A 19,840-nucleotide genomic window follows, 5' to 3' on the forward strand; every position below is an offset into this window, starting at 1 on the left:
CAGGAGCACAGAGGGTGGCAGGGTTTAGGTCCCCTAAACCCTGGGCTCCCCTCCCTCCCTGGGGGACTCTGGCCTGGGGGGGGGGGAGCTGGCGGGGGGGGGGGGGGGGCACCGGCGGGCGGGAGCGGAGGGAGGCGGACGGGCTCTCGGCCGCCAGCAGTCAAGGGCCGGGGGCGGGCGCTGCTCCTCGGCCTCTCCACTGCCTCCTTGAGGGAGTGGCAGCCACCTCAACCCCCGCCCTAGCCGCTGGCTCCTCCCAAAAATAGAAACCAAACGGGGAGGAAAGCTCTGCCCCCCGGCAGAGGCCCCCGGGCTGCGGATCTGGAGAGGGAGATGGCTGGTCGCTCAGAGAAGCAGCTGCCTTCAGCTCCGATGTTCAGGACGCTCGCTGTGACGTTGGGACAAAGGGGCAGGGAGCCCCCCCCGCCCACCTGCCCACTCGAGACTCAGAGGAGAGCGGGCTGCCGTCCCCGCATCAGAGCTCAGCCGGGCCACGACGACACCGGTCCCACACGAGGGGGGTCCTGGCCGTGCGGTACAGGCGGTGGCAGAGACCCTTGCCCGGCTCCCCCCTGGGCCAGACCCCTGAGGCTGTATGTCTTGGGGTAGGGTCCTGTCTGGCTCAGGAGCGGGAGCGTCTCCCGGGTGGGGTGCGGAGGCAGGCGTCATGCGGTCGGGATGCCCCCCAGCCCGGCCTGGTTTGCGCTGAGCTACTTTGCGCGGGAGAATGACTCCGCTTCCTGAGGGAGAAGGAGACCGGCCCTTCTCGCCTACGGTCAGGCCTGCGCTTCCCCGGACAGAAGCTGAGGGACTTCTGGTTCAGACGAGGCATTCTCGGGGGTGGGGGGAACCCGCTGGCCATCAGCGAGGGAGCCCACTTGCAGGGCCTAGGCCAAGGGCGGCTGCCCCGGTCAGGCCTCAGCCCCGGGCCTGAGGCACGTTGCTTTCCCACCACTTGCCTCCTGCACATCGCTCCCCTGCGGGACAGAGGAGTTCAGTTTTCTCTCTCCGGAGCCCCCCTCAGGGGTCCCCAGCTCGGTGGGAGGCAGGAGCACTCTTGGGAGCCCTACATGCGGAGGAGGCGGTCCAGATGGGAAGCACCAGCCCGGGACATGCCTGGGGCCTCCCTCTCCTTTGCTCGCTCCCTGTGGGCCGAGGGTGCAGGCTGGCAGCCCCCCCGCCGCCCCAACACCGTCCTCTGCCTGGGGGTTGCCCAGTGCCCTCTGCCCTCTGCCCCCAGCCCTGCTCTCCCACTCTGGGAGGGGACAGTCAGCTCCTCCTCTCAACTCTGTGGCCCCCGGTGCCACTGGATGCAGACGGACTCCCCGCAGCTTTGCAAGCACCGAGGGCAGCGGAGCAGCGAGGCCTGTGGGGGCTCCAGCACAACCCCGGACAGCACCCAGCGCCGGACTCCGCGGACACAGTGCCTGCCGTCAGTGGGCCAGGTAGAGGCCAAGCCCAGCCCTTCCGCCTCCCTGAAGACCCAAATTCGTGGGTCTTGTGGGAGGGCCCACTCTGCGCTGCACCTGCCACCCACCGCACCCCTCCTCATGCAAGGGGCCAGCGGGCTGCTGGGACTGTCCCCCTGCGCAGCCGGCTCTGCAGGGACCAGGAAGGCAGTGCGGCTTTCTGGGCTGGAAAGCTCAGTGCCTGGGGAAGGACACGGAGCAGGGTGCCAGGGGGCAGAAGAAGGGTCGGGGCGAGGCCGAGAACGGCTGCAAGGCCATGAGGAGACACAAGGGAGCCACAGACCCAGAAACCCAGCAAGGGCCCAGACAGGTCTGAGGCTTGTGAGGACTGGAAGGGATGTGCCCTGTGCCACCAGGCCCAGAGGTGGCCAGGGATTCCTGTCCCCCACCCACGCCCCACCTGGCACAGGCCCGAGGTTCAGCACATGGTCAAGGACGCTGTGGTTGGGGGCAAGGGGAGTGGCAGAGATGGACCGGGCAGTCAGCAGCAGTCCCCTTGGGGCACAGGGTGGCTCTGGGTCCCCTGTCACAGCCAGGCGGCCGCTGGCCTGGTTGGAGCCTGCGCTGTTCTCAGCCGCACTGGTTGATGGCCTTGCTCTCGGCTGAAGCCCCACCAGCGTCCCTGTGCGAGGGAAAGCCACACCCGCTGGGGCCTCCTTCTTGCCGAGTCCCCTGTCCCGGTTAGTGGGCCCTAAGGAGGGGACTGTCTCTCTCCGAGGCCACGAACCTGTCCAGGGCCAGGCCCTGCCCGCTCTGTGTGGGCCCTGCCTCAGTGGAGCCGCGGGATCGGAGCTGCGCACTTGCTGGGACTTCGTGAGGGCTTCAGAGGGAGGCGGTGTGTTTGGTGGAGGTAGGCCTGCGTGCCCGCGGTGTCAAAGGCACCCACTTTGGGCACAGGAACCTGGGGCACCTGTTGTCATGGCCCAACTAAATGTTTTTCCCAAGACTCAGCACCTTCCCATTCTTCAACCAGACCAGCTGGAGCTTGGGGACGACCTAGGCCACACCGGTGACCATGGCGCTGCTGCCGGGAGGCCTGAACAAGGACTGTGGCCACCAGACAAGCAGGTGGGGTTAGGGGAGTGGAGGGGAGGGTGGTGCTGGCCGATGGGTAGGCGGCCCCTTGAGGCCCTGTGTCCTGGCCCCTCCTACCTGTCCCTCTCCCCATGCAGGTTCCCACTGGGGGAGACCAAGCCCAGGGCCCTCTCAGGCCGGCCTGGGGACTTGCCAGCAGGACCCCCTGCGCCAGGTGCCGGTCACGGGGGCCCAGCCAATTAGCAGCACAGCGTAGACTCCCCTGTGCCAGACACTTTGGAAATCACGAGGTTCCAGGCGCTTAGGACCTGCATGCCCGCCCCCCTCTGATGGAGCGGCCGTCCACAGGGAGGCCCATGGTCAGGGCCAGGAGAGGACCGAGGGCTGGGGACTCTGATGGCCGGGGCAGGACGGCTGTGTACCCCGCAGCTCCAGGAAACGTGTGGCCACGGGTGGCCTGTAGCGGTGCACACCCTGGCCCCACCGTCTGACGCACGGTGGGCACTGGATTCTGAGGCCCAGACAGGATCTCGGGCTCCTGCGGCAGCCGTGAGGATCCTGCTATGAGGGGACCAGCAAGCTGGAGGGGGGAACAGAGCTGCCCTGCTCTGTGCCCAGGACAACGTTCTGCCCAGTCCTCAGGTAAGTAGGCCTCAGAGCGGGGCTGGGCAGCTGCTGCTTCATTCCCGGTTCTCGGAGAAAGAAGATGACTCGCCCAGGTGCTGTGCCGGGAGAGCCCAGGGCTAAGGTTCGAGGAGAAGGAGAGGGCGGCTGAGCGTGGCAGGAGACCCTCCCTCAGAAAGCCAGCCAGACCCTCCTGAGAACTCGGTGATGTCCCAGCTGCTCAGGAGGGGGTAGAAATGTGTTTGAAATTCACTGCTGTTTGGGGTTAAACCAAGTCTTCATTTATGCCACAGTCTCCTGTTTCACTAGGTGACTTGTCCAATCAGTGGGGGCTGCCATGTGCCTCGTCCTCACCCCGGAGCCTGGCTACAAACTTTCAGAAAAGACACCTTTGTTTTCCCTTACCCGGTCACCCCATTCTAATGTTGCACTTTGTATCTTATGCAACTTCGTAGCCTATCTTAAACCCTTTCTTAATGTCCTTTTTTTTTTTTAAGATTTTATTTATTTGTCAAAGAGAGAGAGAGAGCACAAGCAGGCAGACTCCCGGCCGAGCAGGGAGCCCCATGGGCGACCCAATCCTAGGATCCCGGTATCACAACCTGAGCCAAAGGCAGCGGCCTAACCAACTGAGCCGCCCAGGTGCCCCTCTTAATGTCCTTTTTAAAGAACATCTCATACAAATTTTTGTGTCTCTAAAGGGAAAGTTTCTCAAGAATGATGCAGAGTCTCACACACCCTTAAACAACCCTTGAGGCCTCCACTAGTTTCCTCCCCTCCCTCTTCCCTCCTTTCTTCAGCCGTCTGTCCCGGGACAAGATACCTAGGACCGACTCCAGGCCAGGCACCCCTCCGAATGCCTCTCTTGCTCTCTCGTTCCGGCCGAGACTATCCTGGAATGAACTGGCCTTGGCCAAGGAGGCTGTGCTCCCGGTCAGACTGTTGGTGGAGGCAGAGCCTGGGCCCCAGGAGCCACCGCTGAGCCTTTGCACCCGCCCGGACCTGCGCAGCCACCCGCGCACCTAGAACCCTCCTGCCCACCGAGAGGCAAGTGCTTATGGAGGAGGGAACAGCAAGCATCCAGCGGTCCGTCCCGGCCCCATGCCAGAGGGCCTGGCCGCCAAGGGGACGAGACTGGATCCTGGAGGCTCCCACACCCTTTCCGCAGGGGAGCGGGTGAGCCGCAGCCCACAGTTTGGGGCCTTGGTCCTCAGCTCCAGCCCCTGGGGAAGAGTCCACACAGACCCCGGCTCCTTCCCTGACCTTTCCCAACAGGTGCCTCTTCCTCCTGGCTTTCCCGAAGCCTCTGAGCCTCTGGGGACAAGGTACCCTCCCGGCCCCCACCCTTGTCCCCAGAGGCTCAGAAGCTTCGGGAATGCCAGGAGGAAGGGGGGTGGTCAGGCTCTCCCCAAGGGCAGGGGGAAGCCTGGCGGGTGGGGGCCGGGAGGGTACCTGGGGGTTAGGAGAACCCGCCAGGCTTCCCCCTGCTCTTGGGGAGACCCTGACCCACACCCTGCGCCTTCAGTTTCTAGACCGTTCGGGCTCGGAGACAGCAGCTCCCCCTGCCCCTCTCAGTCTTCGCGTGAAAACGACACACCCCAAAGTGACTTGTCGTCCGCGGGCTGGGGACGCGGCCAGCGGGGCCCCCTCGTGGCCGGAGCCGCAGCCGCCGCGGGACCGGCCGGTCTCCCGCCGGCGCCGGCTCCTCCCGGGCTCGGCTTCGGCCTCGGCCTCGCCGCCGCTGGGCCTGCACGTGGGCCGCCCGGGGTCTCCTCTCCGCCCCCAGAGCAGACGTGCCCCCCAGCCGCCGCCCCCGGCCGAGACGAAGGCGGACCCCGAGCCCCCCACGCCCGCTCCAAGCCCAGCCGCTCCCGCCGGCCCCGGGTCGAGTCCACGCGCGGTCACCGCGGGCCCCGCCGGCCGTGCCCCGCGCCTCCGCCCCAGGACACGCAGGGCCGCCGCCCTCTCTCCGCCCCCGCGGCGACACTCGGCCTCGCGCAGCTCACCCCGAGCCGGCCCGGCCGCCCTCGCCCAGAGCCCGAGGCTGAGCTCCCGCCCGCCCGGCCCGCTCGGCCCGTGCCCGGCCTCTGCCTGCTGCTGTGCCGCCGCCCGACAGCTCCGAGCGCACCCCCAGGCCGGCCGCACCCCGTCCCAGCTCCCAGGCCCCGCTCAGCCCCGGGGGACGCTCTCCCACCCCGCCTTGCTCACAGCTCGGCGTCCGCGGGGCATCTTGGCCCCGGGGGCGGGGGCGGGGGGCGGCCATCCGCTCGTCCGGAAACGGAGGGCTCTGCCGCCCCCCATCCCCGACCGGCACTGGGAGCTGGTGACCCCTCTCTGCCCCCGTGGGTCCTGGATGTTGGCAGAAGGAGGGCCGACCTGGGGCAGGGGGACCATCCGCAGAACCTGGGGACCACCCACAGGCGGGGGCTCTGCCCCCAGGACGCTGTATCCCAGAGCCCCAGCTCCACCTCTGCCCCTTCCTGCTGACCTCTGCACTCTTCAGCGCTGCTGCCTGTGACTTTCCGGAGCCCTGAGCACTTGGCCTTCCTCCATTAAAAAAACATTTAAAATTGGGGCCACCTGGGTGCCTCCCTTGGCGAAGCATCCCACTCTGGGCTCAGGGCATGATCCCGGGGTCCTGAGCTCGAGTCCTGCATTGGCCTCCCTGCTTGGAGGGAAGCCTCCCGACCTCTCCCACTCCCCCTGCTTGTGTTCCCTCTCTCACTGTGTCTTTCTCTGTTAAATAAATAAAATCTTTCTTTTTTTTTTTTTTAAAGATTCCATTTATTCATTTGACAGAGATCCCAAGCAGGCAGAGAGGCAGGCACAGAGAGAGGGGGAAGCAGGCTCCCCAACAAGCAGAGAGCCCAATTCGGGGCTCGATCCCAGGACCCTGAGATCATGACCTGAGCCGAAGGCAAAAGCCTTAACCCATTGAGCCACCAGACGCCACAAATAAAATCTTAAAAAAAAAAACAACCACAGAAAACATTTAAAATTGTATTTTATAGGAGAGCCTGGATGGCTCAGTCGGTAGAGCCTATGACTCTTGATTTCAGGATTATGAATTCAAGACCAAAGCTGGGAGGAAAACTTACTTAAATACACACACACACACACACACAACTGTATTTTATAATTTAATTGGTATAAAACAAATATCCATTTTTATATATTTCATATTATATTTATTATTATTATATATTCGTAATTACGTTTTTTTCTTCTGATTTTTTTATAAGATTTTATTTATTTATTTAACAGGCAGAGATCACAAGTAGGTGCAGAGGCAGGCAGAGAGAGAGAGGGGGGAGGAAGCAGGCTCCCTGCTGAGCAGAGAGCCCAATGTGGGGCTCGATCCCAGGACCCTGGGACCACGACCCGAGCTGAAGGCAGAGGCTTTAACCGACTGAGCCACCCAGGCGCCCCTCCTTCTGATTTTTTTAAAAGATTTTATTTATTTATTTGACATACAGAGATCACAGGCAGGCAGAGAGAGAAGGGGAAGCAGGCTCCCCGCTGAGCAGAGAGCCCAATGCGGGGCTTGATTCCAGGACCCTGAGATCATGACCTAAGCCGATGGCAGAGGCTTAACCCACTGAGCCACCCAGGTGCCCTTTCCTTCTGATTTTAAAGAAACTTAGAATAAAACATTTTTGTGGGCCCCAACAAGTGCTCTGGTCCCTAGGCACTGGGTGCCCCCTGGACCCGCTCTGGGCAATCCTGTGCGCCAGGGATGCCCCCACGCCGTCCCATCCCCCGCCCCTAGTCACTTACTCGCCCGCTGTCCCCCGGGCCCGCCAGCTCTCCAGCCACCCAGGAGGATTCTGGGGCATGCTGTGGAGCTCCTGGGCTCAGGAAGAGGGGCTCCAACATGGGGACAGGGCAGCAGCGGGCAGGGAGCCCTCTGGCGTCAGGGTGACACTGCTGTCCTTGGCCAGGACCGGCCCATCCCGCCGCCAGGGATGGCAAGCTGGAAGGACTTCAGCCACCCAGCCCTGCTGGGACTTCCCCACCCAGCCCTGCAGCTCCATCCCCCAGGCTCCCTGGTTGGGGGCAGGCAGCCTTCTGGGTCCCAAGCCAAGGAGACAGTTGGGGTCCAGATCGCTTACCAGCTGGGGGTCCTCTGGGGAAATGTGGGGGCAGGCACGTGTGTGAGAGAAACTGCCTCTCTTCGTGCCTGGGACAGATACATGTCGGGGGCTGAGGACGGAGTGTGGCCCAGCGAGCGGGGGGCACCTGTTCGTGGCCTCTCCTCCTCCGGGTCTCCCCCGCACCCCCCGGCCCAGGAGAGGACGTCCCCTCGGCGGCCTCCGCCTCATCACCACTGACTCGGGCCTCCAGCAGGACCTCCAGAACAAAGCACGACGAGGCCAGGAGGCCTGGGTACCAGTCAGGAACCAGCCATGTGCCTGGGGCTGGCGACCCTCACCTCCGAGACCACCGCCCCCCCAGGAAGGAGGAGGACACTGGCCTGCGGGGTCAGGGAGGAGCACACACTTCCAGGGCCAAGCAACCGCCTCTTCTGCTCTTACTCTTCTCCTGTCTGTCTGTCATTGATCATCTACTTATTCTCTATCAATCTGTATCTGGTCAGTAAGCTCTGCCCCCAGCATGGGGCTTGAACTCACGAGACCAAGAGCTGTTGCCACACAGATAGAGCCGGCCAGGTGCCTCCCCTCTTCTTCTTTTTAAAATTTTTTAAAAATTTATTCGATAGACAGAGATCACAAGTAGGCAGAGAGGCAGGCAGAGAGAGAGAGGGAAGCAGGCTCCCCGCTGAGCAGAGAGCCGGATGCGGGACTCGATCCCAGGACCCTGGGATCATGACCTGAGCCAAAGGCAGAGGCTTTAACCCACTGAGCCACCCAGGCGCCCCAGTAAATAAAATCTTTAAAAAATAGAAAGAATTACTTGACTGTGGGACGTCTGAGGGCTCCATCAGTTGCGCGTCTGCCTTCAGCTTGGGTTGTGGTCCCAGGGTCCTGGAATCGAGTCCCGCTTGGCAGGAAGCCTGCTTCTACCTCTGCTGCTGCCCCTGCTTGTGTTCCCTTTCTCACTGTGTTTTTGTCTGTGAAATAAATAAACAAAATCTTTTTTTTTTTTTTTGGTCAGAGAGAGTGAGCACAGGCAGACAGAGAGGCAGGCAGAGGCAGAGGGAGAAGCAGGCTTCCTGCTGAGCAAGGAGCCCGATGTGGGACTTGATCCCAGGACGCTGGGATCATGACCTGAGCTGAAGGCAGCTGCTTACCAACTGAGCCACCCAGGCGTCCCTAAATAAACAAAATCTTAAAGAAAATTTTTATTTAGGGTGCCTGGGTGGCTCAGTGGGTTAAGCCTCTGCCTTCGGTTCAGGTCATGATCCCAGGGTCCTGGGATCGAATCGCCAGAGCCCCCTCCTCTCCTCCCAAGCCCATGGTTCCCAGGCTTTTCTGGAAAGACTTCCCTAGAATGTCTCGGCATCAGGTGAGTCCCTCTGAGGAGGCCTCCGGGGCACTGGGACCCTGTGATTTCTCTCCCCAAGTCTCTGCTCCCAGCCGGCACCTCTGTGGCTCCCCAGGCCCCTTTCCCATCCCAAGGCAAGGGAGGCTCAGGCTGCGGACAAAGTGCAGATGCTCATCCCCGACCTTAAAATAACGACGGGGTCGCATTATCCTGGCTCTTCGGCGGGCACGGGGTGCTCACAAGGGTCCTGAAACGTGGAAGAGGCCAGCGGCAGTCAGAGGGGAAAAGGTCAGAGTAGTGTGAAGGACCCAAGGTGGCGGAGGAGAGGGAGGGAGCCAGCACGCGAGAAAGCTCTAGAAGCTGGAGAAGACGAAGAGGAGATTGACCAGAGTTTCTGGAAGGGATCTGAGGTCTTGGCCTCAGAACCGTGTCTGATGTCCGGCCAGCAGAGCAGCAGAACGACAGACCAACGTGCTGCTGGCTTCTAGGCCGCGGCCTTGGATGGAGGCCACTTGTCACAGCAGCAGCACGGTCTGTTCTGTCGCATCTCGCCTCTGGTTTGGGTTTGTGCCCCCTCCACCGGCCTGTGAGCTCCATGAGGTCCGGGGCTCTGCGCGCTGCTGCCCTGAGCCCGGAGCCTGGAGCACAGGATGTCCGAGCAGGGGCCGACAGAAGCAGAGCCCAGCAGCGCCCCTGCCCCTGTGAGGACTGAAGCGGAAGCCGCCTTCCCCCAGTTCGCCCCCACCCCCCAACCAGGGCCGCCCAAACCTGTGCCATCTTGGAAAGAGTCCCCCTCTCTCTGGGCTCTCAGGCCCTCAGGGTCATGTCCCAACTCATCCAAGTTCCTTCCAGGGTCCCCAGGACCTAGTCCCAGGCTCCCCACTAGTTAGTGGGGCTTCGCAGGCTCTGCTCCCTCTGCCCGGCGCATCTAGCCTTGTCTTCCCTCTTGCTTTGCTGAAGCATTCCCAAATCAATCTCAGACGACATCCTCTCATTCCAGACCTATATGCTCACATATATATATTTTTAAAGATTATATTTATTTATTTGAGAGACAAGAGAAAGAGAGAATGTGAGGGGAGAAGGTCAGAGGGAGAAGCAGACTCCCCGTGGAGCTGGGAGCCCGATGTGGGACTCGATCCCGGGACTCCGGGATCATGACCTGAGCCGAAGGCAGTCGCCCAACCAACTGAGCCACCCAGGTGCCCTCACATGTATCTTTTTTAAAATAAACCTTTCTTTAATAAGCACTATGTCACTATCACATCTAATGAAGGTAACAACTTTTTTTTTTTTAAAGCAAACTCTACCCCAGTGTGGGGCTTAAACTCACAACCCCAAGATCAAAAGTTGCATACTCTACCAGCTGAGCCAGCTGGGGGCCCCAATAGGGTAACAATGGTTTCTTGATATTACCCATAGCCTGAAAGTGCAAGCAGTCCACATTCCAGCAGCGAAGGAATGGGTGCACAAATTGTGGTCCGTACGGCCAAGTGAACATATATATTTTTTAAGCTGGGAGACTTTTTTTCCCTTTCCAGGTTTTTAAAAAAATTTTTTTATTTATTCATTTGATGGAAAGAGATCACAAGTAGGCAGAGAGGCAGGCAGAGAGAGGAGGAAGCAGGCTCCCTGCTGAGCAGAGAGTCTGATGCGGGGCTTGATCTCAGGACCCTGAGATCATGACCTCAGCTGAAGGCAGAGGCTTAACCCACTGAGCCACCCAGGCGCCCCTCCTTTCCAGGGTTTTATTTAAATCCCAGGTAGTTAAGGTATGGTGTAATATTAGTTTCTGTTGTAGAACATTTTTCACAAGCTTTTTTGTTTGTTTATTTATTTATTTAGTAATCTCTACACCTAGCGGGGCACAAACTCATGACCCTGACATCAAGAGTCACGTGCTCCTCTGACTGAGCCAGCTGGGTGCCCCTCAGGTGTAGAATTCAGTGATCCATCACGGATGTGCAATACCCAGTGCTCACCACAGGTGACCCCCCTTAACACCCATCACCTATTTTGCATCCAGTAGGTATTAATGGTACATAAAAAGGCCCGGAGTTCTGACACACACACCGCAGTGGGCGTGGACCACACACATGCGGCTAACTCAAAGTCACCAGACACGAAAGGTCCCATGTTATCTGATTCCACTGATACAAAATACTCAAAATAGATAAATCCATGGAGACAGAATACAAGTCGGCGGTTGCTGGGATGGGGGGACGGTAACAAACTGCTGAGTGGGCGGGGCTTGCACCTGGGAGCGACAGGGACAGCGACAGGGACAGCGGCTGCACACACGGTGGGCGAACATGCCACCGAATTGCTCCCTTCAAAATGGCTCATTTTATGCTATGTGAATCGTGCCTCAATAAGTTATTTTTAAAATATTTATTTCTTTGCAGGGAACCTGATGTGGGGCTTCGTCCCCGGCGATGAATGCAGGGGCTGAATCTCTACACCGGACACTTGAAACCACGAGAACATTCATGTACGGTAACCGGAGTGAAGACAGTTTAAAAAAACCGCAGCAGATAATAAAGAGAATTTGCAAAAAAGCCAAAAGCTTTTGAAAGGCTTTCCCTTATTTGAGAGCGCGCGCGCACGCGTGAAGGGCTGCACGAGCCGACTGTGCCCTGACCCCCGAGCCGCACGGGAGGCTCCAGCCCAGGACCCTGACATCAGGACCTGAGCCAAAGCCAAAAGCGGCTCAAACCACTCCCCGCTTTTGTCCCTAGAGCCCCAAAGAAGAGAACTGCAGACACGGGGTTCCCCGCCCGCTCCTCCTCGAGTCCCCTAGGCCGCCCAGGGGAGAGCCCCCACGAGGCGCGGGGCACCAGTGCGCAGGCGCCACTCTCGGTCGGAAGGCGCCCCGGCTCGCTCCGCCCACGTGGGAGGACTCCTCCCACTGGCCAGATCTGCTCCACCTCCCTCGAGCCCGGGCACGTGCCCGGCGGTCGGCCGTGGGCGCCAGTTCGCGCCTGCGCCGTGAGGGCGAGCGCTCCCAGGGAGCCGGCGGAGGGGTGGGGTGGGGTGGTGGGCGCCCGGAAGTAGCCGCGCTGCCGGCGTTTCCGGCCTTTCCGGAGCGGGTCGTGGGAGGAGGCCCTGGGTCGAGAGCTGGGCGCTAAGCCGGGCGGTGACCCTGTGCGCCCCGCGGCAGAGGCCAGTATCGGGGCCCGCGGAGTAGGTGTCCTGGGCCGGCGGTCTGTCACGCCGGCCCGCCTTGGTTCGGTGCGGGAAGGCGGCCGAGACCTCAGAACCCCACGTGGTCTCCACACGTCACGCAGTCCCCTTTCGTCTCTTCGGTCGCGGCTACACGCGCTACACGCTGCGCAGCCCCCGGCGCCCCCGGCGCCGCGGCTCACGGCCGGGGGCGGGGCCACAGCCGGGGCGGGGCCACAGCCGGGGCGGGGCCACAGCCGGGGCGGGGCCACAGCCGGGGGCGGGGCCGGGAGCCCTCTCTCCCGCCCTCCCCTCCAGCGGCTCCGAGAGAGGAAGTACTGGAGGCTTAGCCTGCTTCTCTGTGCAAGCTGTGCGGTCCTCCCTTTCCGTTTTGTTTCAGGGGATTTTTTTTTTTCTCGTAGAATAACCTAATTCTTTTAAGATTTATTATTATTATTATTTTTTAAAGATTTTATTTATTGGACAGAGATCACAAGTAGGCAGAGAGGCAGGCAGAGAGAGAGGAGGAAGCAGGCTCCCCGCTGAGCAGAGAGAAGCGGGGCTCGGTCCCAGGACCCCGGGATCATGACCTGAGCTGAAGGCAGAGGCTTTAACCCCCTGAGCCACCCAGGCGTCCCTAAATAAATAAAATCTTTTAAAAAAAAAAAAGCAGCCTCAGTACAGACAGGATCTGTAGCAGTAGAAACTGACAGCTGCAAAAAAGCAGATCCAAAAGAATTAAGTCTCCCACTCACCACAATTAAAAATAATAAATCTGGGGGCCTTTTAAAAAAAGATTTTATTTATTTATTTGAGAAAATGAGAGAGTGAGCGAGCGAGCGAGAGCATAAGGAAGGTCAGAGGGAGAAGGAGACTCCCTGCCAAGCAAGGAGCCTGATGTGGGACTTGAACCTGAGACTCCAGGATCATGATTTAAGCCCCACAGGCGGCCCTGAGGCTGCTTCTTGAAGCCAAGTGCCAATCTCCATCACCTGCTTTGAGCCTTGGAACAGAATTCCTAAACACATGGCTTATATGGAATTTAAAATTTGCTAGTAGTCACATTTACGAAGGTAAAAATAAACAAGTTTAACTTTATTATATTTAACTCAGTGCATCCAAAATGCAACTTCAACATGTAAATAATATAAAATAAAAATACGAAATTAAAAAATGCATTTTGGGGCACCTGGGTGGCTCAGTGGGTTAAGCCGCTGCCTTCGGCTCAGGTCACGATCTCAGGGTCCTGGGATCGAGCCCCACATCGAGCTCTCTGGTCAGCAGGGGGCCTGCTTCCTCCCCTCTCTCTGCCTGCCTCTCTGCCTACTTGTGATCTCTGTCTGTCAAATAAATAAATAAAATCTTTAAAAAAAAATGCATTTTGGGGGGTGTACCAAGTCTTTGAGACCTGGTGTGTATTTTACACCTAACAGCACATCTTGCTGTAGACTAGCCACATTTCAAGCACGCAGGAGGCAGGTGTGGCCAGTGGCCACCATACTGGACAGGGCAGACTTAGGTGAAATGCAACAGGGAATGTGGAGAAAATAATGTGTGTGATTCCATGAGGGAAGAGGTGGCTCCTCCACAGTCCTGGGATGTAGGCTGGGTTGAGCTGTTTAAGAGGGCAGCTGCAGGGCAGGGCCCCATCGGCCAAGTGACACACCTAGCCAGTCCCCCCTTGTCACCCCCCATACACATAATACTGCTTTTTTTCTGGGCTGAGGTGAGCGGAATGAGCTAAATTCCTCATTTATTGGTCAGTGTGTGATATCGCTTACACCTCAGTGTGCACCTCAGTCTTTGTTGATGCTGAGCTGGGATTTCTGGTGGAAGGTGGGGCAATGTGTCTATTTTGGAACAGGAGTTAGCCATGGGGACCCGAGGCTGTTGGCAAGGCCCATCCCTTGACCTCTCATTTTGGGGAGAGGAACTGGAGGGAAAAAGATAACCCAAGGGAAGGTAGCAGAAAATGTTGAGGACCCATAGCTCAAAACTAAAGGGCTTTTATTTATGTTTTTAAATTTTTTAAGTAATCTCTACACCCAGTGTGGGGGTTGAACCCACAACCCCTAGATTAAGAGTGCAATGTTCCACTGACTGAGCCAGTCAGGAACCTGACAGGTGGGACTTAAGTTTTAGGAGAAGCAGGAGTTTCATCATTTTTTAGATGATGAAATTTTCTGATGCTTCATTTGGAGGCTAAGGACAGGCCTTTTTCCTTTTGATTCCCCCTTCTTCCTCCTGCCACATGCACACGTGCACTGTGAGTCTTGCTCCCAGGAAAGCCTTTAAAGTCTCCTCAGAGCCTGAGGGGCCCCAAGCTCGGCTGCTGCTCTGGGAGTGCAAGACTAAGATTCGGCTGGGGGCGTTGCGTGGCCTCGTCCTTTTCCCCTTGACTGGCTTCCTCAGAGGCTGTGAGGGAAGAGGGGTATCTAGAGTATCCTTTTCCTCCAGATCAAACCTTTGTTTGGCCTGGTTGACCCTTCTCCAGCCCAGCCACACCTGGTTCTGTGGGAGCCAGTGGCTCCGTCGGCCACAGGCAGCAGCATTTCCGTGCCTCAGTCCACCTGGGCCATTTGGTCAATCCCTCCGGTCCCCCAACTCCCCCTACAGAGCTGCCCCGCACTCAGAGCGTGAGGCTGGGATGGACACACAGCACACACCCTGACGTCCACCACAGCGGCCCTCCAAGGACAAGGATCACATGGAGTCCTGAAAGGAAGACACTGTGGTCCAGACGTGAAGCTCGGGCCCCCATAAGGTCGGGGCAGAAGGGTGTGTGGCTGTGTGTCAGGGAAAAGCAGTTCCACAGACACGGAAGACCAAAGGTGCTTATCAGAAAGACAGAGCTCGACTGGCTCTGGCCCCGTTTATTACAAAATAATGATTCCAAATCTGGTATAAAAAAGATCCCAGACGGCCCCCAGTACACCTGCCATGCCGTCGAGCCACAAAGTCGCTCCCTCGGGCTGCTGAGCATGGGGGGGCTCTCAGATGCGAAGGTCCCCAGCCAGGAGGGCACTGTACCGGGCCCGTGTGAGGGGCAGGTAGGCACCCCCAGGCTGGTCCAGAACGTAGAGGGGGTCAGACAGTGCGCTTGGGTCAAAGCCCTCCTTTGCCATCCGCACCTTCTGCTGCTTGAAGGTCTCCGTCGTGGCCAGAGACTCCTGAGGAGGGCATCAAAAGGAGCTGAAGGCGGGCGCATCCTGCCCTGGGGGGTTAGGTGAGTCAGAGGCAGGGACAAGGAGGGATGAGGTTGGGGTTTAGGGGAGGGGGTGACAGGGAAGAGAAGAAGACAAGCCTGGAGGAAGGCAGAGGGAATGAAGGGGCGGGAGAATGCGCGGCTGAGAAGGAGCTGTTCCCTCTCTTCGCTGGACAGCGTCCCCTGCGGGTCCCCGTGTGTGCTGTGGGGCCCGCCAAGGGCTGTGGACCCCAGGGCTGGAGGGGTGGGGCGGCAGCACCCCGTTACCTGGAGCCTCAGGAACCGAGGCCAGGCGTACGGCGGCAGGTTTTCAGAAACGTGGGCGTAGAGCTGCACAAGGTCCAAGGAGTGGGGGGGACGCAGAACCAGGGCCGCCATTCCAGCTCTGCCTTCGTGCCCTGGGAGGTGGGGACAGGTCACCCACCCGCTGGCTCATGTTCCCCATGCCCCAGTAACAGCGGGTCAGGGAGGCAGGCCGGCTGCCTCCTGCCTCCCCTAAGTTGGCACCTGGCACGGCGACTCCGTAGACGTTCACGTCCTGAAGGAAGTCCAGAGACCCCAAGGCGTCCGCCACCTCGGTTGTGGCCACGTTCTCCCCTTTCCACCTGTCAGAGGGCGGGGACCCTGCGCCTTAGGGGGGGGGGAGGGGGGGCACAGTCGCGGAGCCAGGTGCTCCCAGGAGGACGCATCGCGGAGGTCTGTCTGTCAGGGGCCATGGACAAGGGGCCGGGTTGGGTGTGTGTTAGGGAGGCAGGGTTCGGGGCTCTGGGTCACAGGGACTGGATGCCTGGGAAAGGACTCCAAGTCCTGCACAGTTACCTGAAGGTGTCCCCAGTCCGATCGTGGAAGCGGAGAAAACCCTGGTGGTCGCAGACCAGCAGGTCCCCGGTGTTGAAGAAAACATCCCCAGCTCGGAAGACACTCTTCAGCAGCTTCCCCTGGCCCAGCTCTGGCCCCCCAGCATAGCCCAGGAACGGGGACTGCTGGCTGACCGGGGCCACCAGCAGCCCGGGCTCACCTGGCAGAGCACTGGGGTCAGGGCGGGCTTCCTACCCACCAGGAGCCTCCTGGCCCTCGCCCCACGGTCCAGTGCCCGTCCCCCGCTGCCGGCCGCACCACCCCATCCAGCCCGCCTGAGCACGAACCTGGACATGTAGCCACACAGTGCCCCTGGGCATCCCGGACCGGCTCCCCTGTGGTGACGTCATAGCGAATCAAAGAGAAGGGGAAGACATGCTGGGGGAAGGGAGACCCAGGCACTGGGTCATTTCAGTGGTATGAGCCCCCTCCCTGCCGGCCCCCACCTGCCACAGGACCCCCCGTTTCTCTCCCAGGCCTCCCTTACCTTATAAAGCCAGGAGGCGCGGCCCACAGCACCCAGCTGTCCCGTGTAGTTAAAAGTGGCAACATTGCCCTCGGTGAGCCCGTAGGTCTCCAGCACCTGCAGGGGACCAAAACGACGCACAAAGCGCTCCCAGGTGTCAGGTCGCAGCCCGCTGCCCACTGCCAGCCGGACCTTATGGCCATGTTCCGCCGTGCTCTGAGGCAAGGAGAGACGGGCAGAAGGGTCACCACCAAGACACCGGCTCCCAAATGTGAGGTCCCGTTTCCCTGTCCCCTGAAGCCCCTTCCACCGCGACCTCGCTCAGATGTCCTGGCATCCCAGGCTCCTCACCCGGCCCCACCACCGTCTTCCCGCACAGTCTCCGCCTTATGAAGTGCCCCCCTCCCTGCCCAGGCCCCTCTGCCCGGACCTCCGCCCACGCACCGGTGGCTGGTTGACAAGATATCGGCACAGCTCCCCTATGTACTGGAACACTGTCACCCCGTGCTGCTGGCAGTCCTCCCAGAACTGACCGGCCGAGAATTTGGACTTCAGCACCACTGTGGCCCCTGCCCGAAGTGGAGAGGGTGGTGGAGAAAGGTGAGGTGAAGGCTGAGGGGGGCACCCTGACCACCCCCTTCCCAGCCCCTAGCCCTCACTGTTGTGTGTGGCTCCCCGGAAGGCCCTTCTGTGACATCCAGCAGCAGGCGGCTTGGCCCGCCTCCTTTCCCACCTGTGTCCCAGACAGCTCAGTGCCCCTCCTCTGCTACCCACCCCCACAATGTCCCTGCTCTGCACCCTGACTCCAAACCCCAGCTCTGTCCGTCTGCTTCTTCCCCAGCTGACAGCCACAGCCCTTCCCCAACCTGCCCTGGGAGTCTGGAGTCCTGCCAACTGTATGGGCTCCCTAGACAGTCTGCAGATCCTGCAGGGGGGCTGCCCCTCTGGACCAGGAGCTCTCAGAGAGTAGCCCCTGCCTCCTCCTTCCTCCGGATTCCCTACCCTGAAGGACTCAGGGAGCATCCCCAGGTGAGCACATCACAGAGGGGCCTTAATAAATGTTTGCTAGAAAAAACACCTGTTGGAGGGTTAGAGATGGGGAGGACTGGGGGGCGCGCCGGGTAGACTGACCGATACCCAAGCAGCCCACGATGCCCAGGAGAGAGCCCGACATGTGGTAGAGGGGGAGGGCCAGGTAGATCACATCTTGCCGGTGGGCCCCACACAGCTCGTAGAAGGCCTGGCACTGCAGGATCTTCTGGTGACTGATCTGCGCAGCCTTGGGGAGGCCTGTGAGCAGTGGGCGGAGATCGGGGAAGGGTCTGAGCTTCAGGTCCTGCCTCCCTCCGCCCCTGCTGGGTTTCACACAGAAAGAGGCAGAGGCAAGGCGGAAGCGGAGAGGAAGGCAGGCAGGGCTGTCCTGGATCAGCCGGGAGTGGCAGGGAGGGTGTGGAGTAGCAGCCTGGAAACTGAAGCCCTAGTTCTGGTTCCCTTCTCCTGCCTTCCTCTGCCTGGATTCTGGGAGCCAAGGCCGGTGCTCACCCGTGGTGCCAGAAGTGAAGATGTACAGGCACGTGTCCATCATGCTCTGGGGGGCAGACAGGTACCCGGGCACTGGTCCGTCCGCTTCTGCCGAGGCCTCGGCCAGCAAGTCGCTGATTCCCACAGGATGGGCTTCAGGGCCTGCAGCCCAAAGACGGAGCCCCATGGCTCTCAGGGCTGGCAGGTCAGGCTCCAGCGACTGCAGGAACTCTGGGTGAGGTAGGAAGGCGTAGCTCGGGAAAGGAATTCTTCGCCCCTCAGCCGATCTGCACGTCTCTCGCCCCTCCCCACACCTCGCCGCTCCCGGGCGAGGAGAACGGTCTGAACATCCCATCACCGCTGGGGACCGGAGACCCAGCTCCATCCCGCGGCCAGCCCGAAGACTCAGACCCTCAAGCACCCTTTCCGAACCCCACGGAGCCGACCTTCCGAGCTCCGCCCCTTCTCTGCGGCCCCTTTCCGAAGCCGGCCCCGCCCCGAGGGCCGTGCGCCCCGGCCTTACCTGGCGCCAGGACCAGCGCGCGCGCGCCGCAGCTGCGGAGACAGTGCAGGAGGGCACCCCGGCGCAGGGCGGCGGGCACAAAGGCTGTGCGCAGGCCGGCCTTGGCCAGCCCGAACCAGAGCCACAGGAACTCCGGGCAGGCGGGGAGAAGCAGCGCCACGGTGTCCCCGGGCGCTAGAGGGGCCGCGGCGCCGGCCACTCCCGCGGCCCGCTCGGCCTCTGCGCCGCCGCCGGGCCCCGCGCCCCAGCCCCGCGCGCGCAAGAAAGCGCGCGCAGCCCGGTTGCTCTCGCGCTCGGCCTCCGCGTAGTTGAAGCGTCGCGGGCCGTGAATGAGGAAGGTGTGTGCGGGGCGCTGCCGGGCCAGTTCCGCGAGGCGCCAGGCCAGGCTGCAGCCCCCCTCGGGGCCCCTCGGGTCGGCGGCGGCCGCTGCCAGGGCGCGCGCTCGAAGAGCCCGCTTGCATCGCAGGGCGCGTACCGCGAAGGCCAAGTCCGCCGGGAGCCAGCGCAGCCCCGGCCAGAGGTGCGGCTTCCGCAGCAGGAGCAGCGGCGGCAGCAGCAGCAGCAGCAGCAGCAGCAGGGCCGCCATGGTGCGCTGGTCCTGGGCCCGGCCCCGAGGCTCCCTTCCGAAAACTGGGGCTGCTCGCTTTTGCTCGGAGACCTCTCCCTCCCGGGAGCGCGCGTGCGCCAGCTCACGCCCCTCCCCCCTTCTCCACCGGCGGGGAGCCGGGGCCGGGAGGTGCGTGGGGGGCGGCCCCGAACTCTCGGCCCTCCCCGCCGCCGCGCTCCGCCCTGTGCGCGCTCCCTCCCGGACCGCGCAGGGCTCGCACCCTCCACCGTCCGGATTCAGGTTTTCTCCCCAAGGCCGCTTCTGTCCCGGCCTGAGGATGCCACCACTGCTCTCCCCCCAAAACGGCCGGAGAACTGGGCCCTTTGCCCCTGTGGCGCTGCAAGTCCCGGCCTGAGGGCCAGACCAGTGCCCTCCCCCAGCGCCAGCAGCAGCCCTAGGGGAAGGTTGGGGGGCCCAGGCAGCAAGTCCTGGAGGGGCGACGGCCGAGGCCCCTCCTTCTGGGGAAGGGCACAATAATTGGGGCCAGCCAGCAAATGCTTTCCATCCTGGTTTTAATTGGGGCAGAGGGAATGGGAAGGGGAGAGGAAGAGGCCTCCTGCGACTTGGACTTTTAAAGGAAGGAATAGCAGCTTTGAGGAAGGAGCCACCGGACTCTGCAAGCCCCTGTCCCCGCCCAGATCTCCCTCCTCCCTGCTCGGCGGCCGCCCAGCCTCCTGGGCAGCCAAGGGGGTTCTTTTCTGCTGGGACACAGGGGACAAGGCAAGCGGCTGTGGAACAGAGGTTCCTTCCTATCTGACTTCTCCCCACTAGGCCCACTTCTGTCCATCAGAACCCGAGTTGGGGGCACCCTTCACCCCCAGTGAACCCTCCAGTAGTTGGTAAGCACACAGATCTCCTAAACTGAACAAATACTTTCGGAAGCCTCTAGTTTCTTGAGAGAGAAGTAGGGAGGAACAGAGTTTTA

At 60.9% G+C, this 19,840-nt stretch overlaps 2 protein-coding genes and 1 pseudogene across 4 annotated transcripts; 2 read left to right on the forward strand and 1 right to left on the reverse strand.

Annotated features, from left to right (window-relative positions):
• The first annotated feature begins 826 nt into the window (after nt 1–826).
• On the forward strand, nt 827–4,654 carry LOC116575996 (annotated as a pseudogene).
• LOC116575975 (translation initiation factor IF-2-like) lies at nt 2,485–5,637 on the forward strand. The gene is made up of 5 exons (XM_032317590.1): nt 2,485–2,537; nt 2,642–2,718; nt 4,139–4,175; nt 4,404–4,453; nt 4,654–5,637. The coding sequence occupies exons 1-5, from the start codon at nt 2,485–2,487 to the stop codon at nt 5,613–5,615; spliced, it is 1,179 nt and encodes a 392-aa protein (XP_032173481.1). The 3' UTR covers nt 5,616–5,637.
• Nucleotides 5,638–14,567: 8,930 nt separating this feature from the next.
• On the reverse strand, nt 14,568–19,103 carry SLC27A3 (solute carrier family 27 member 3). Of its 3 annotated transcripts, XM_032317184.1 has the most exons (10): nt 18,309–19,099; nt 17,807–18,016; nt 17,396–17,554; nt 16,709–16,833; nt 16,286–16,480; nt 16,086–16,176; nt 15,760–15,958; nt 15,448–15,545; nt 15,208–15,338; nt 14,568–14,905 (listed from the first exon to the last, which is right to left on the reverse strand). In XM_032317184.1, the coding sequence occupies exons 1-10, from the start codon at nt 18,892–18,894 to the stop codon at nt 14,729–14,731; spliced, it is 1,971 nt and encodes a 656-aa protein (XP_032173075.1). In that variant the 5' UTR covers nt 18,895–19,099; the 3' UTR covers nt 14,568–14,728. The 3 variants fall into 3 exon arrangements, with proteins under 3 accessions (XP_032173075.1, XP_032173076.1, XP_032173077.1); XM_032317185.1 differs by lacking the exon at nt 17,396–17,554 and having other exon boundaries at nt 18,309–19,100; XM_032317186.1 differs by lacking the exon at nt 15,448–15,545 and having other exon boundaries at nt 14,791–14,905; nt 18,309–19,103.
• Between the last annotated feature and the right edge of the window lie 737 nt (nt 19,104–19,840).

The sequence above is a fragment of the Mustela erminea genome, chromosome 17 (assembly GCF_009829155.1).
Source record: "Mustela erminea isolate mMusErm1 chromosome 17, mMusErm1.Pri, whole genome shotgun sequence".
Classification (NCBI taxonomy): Eukaryota; Metazoa; Chordata; class Mammalia; order Carnivora; family Mustelidae; genus Mustela; species Mustela erminea.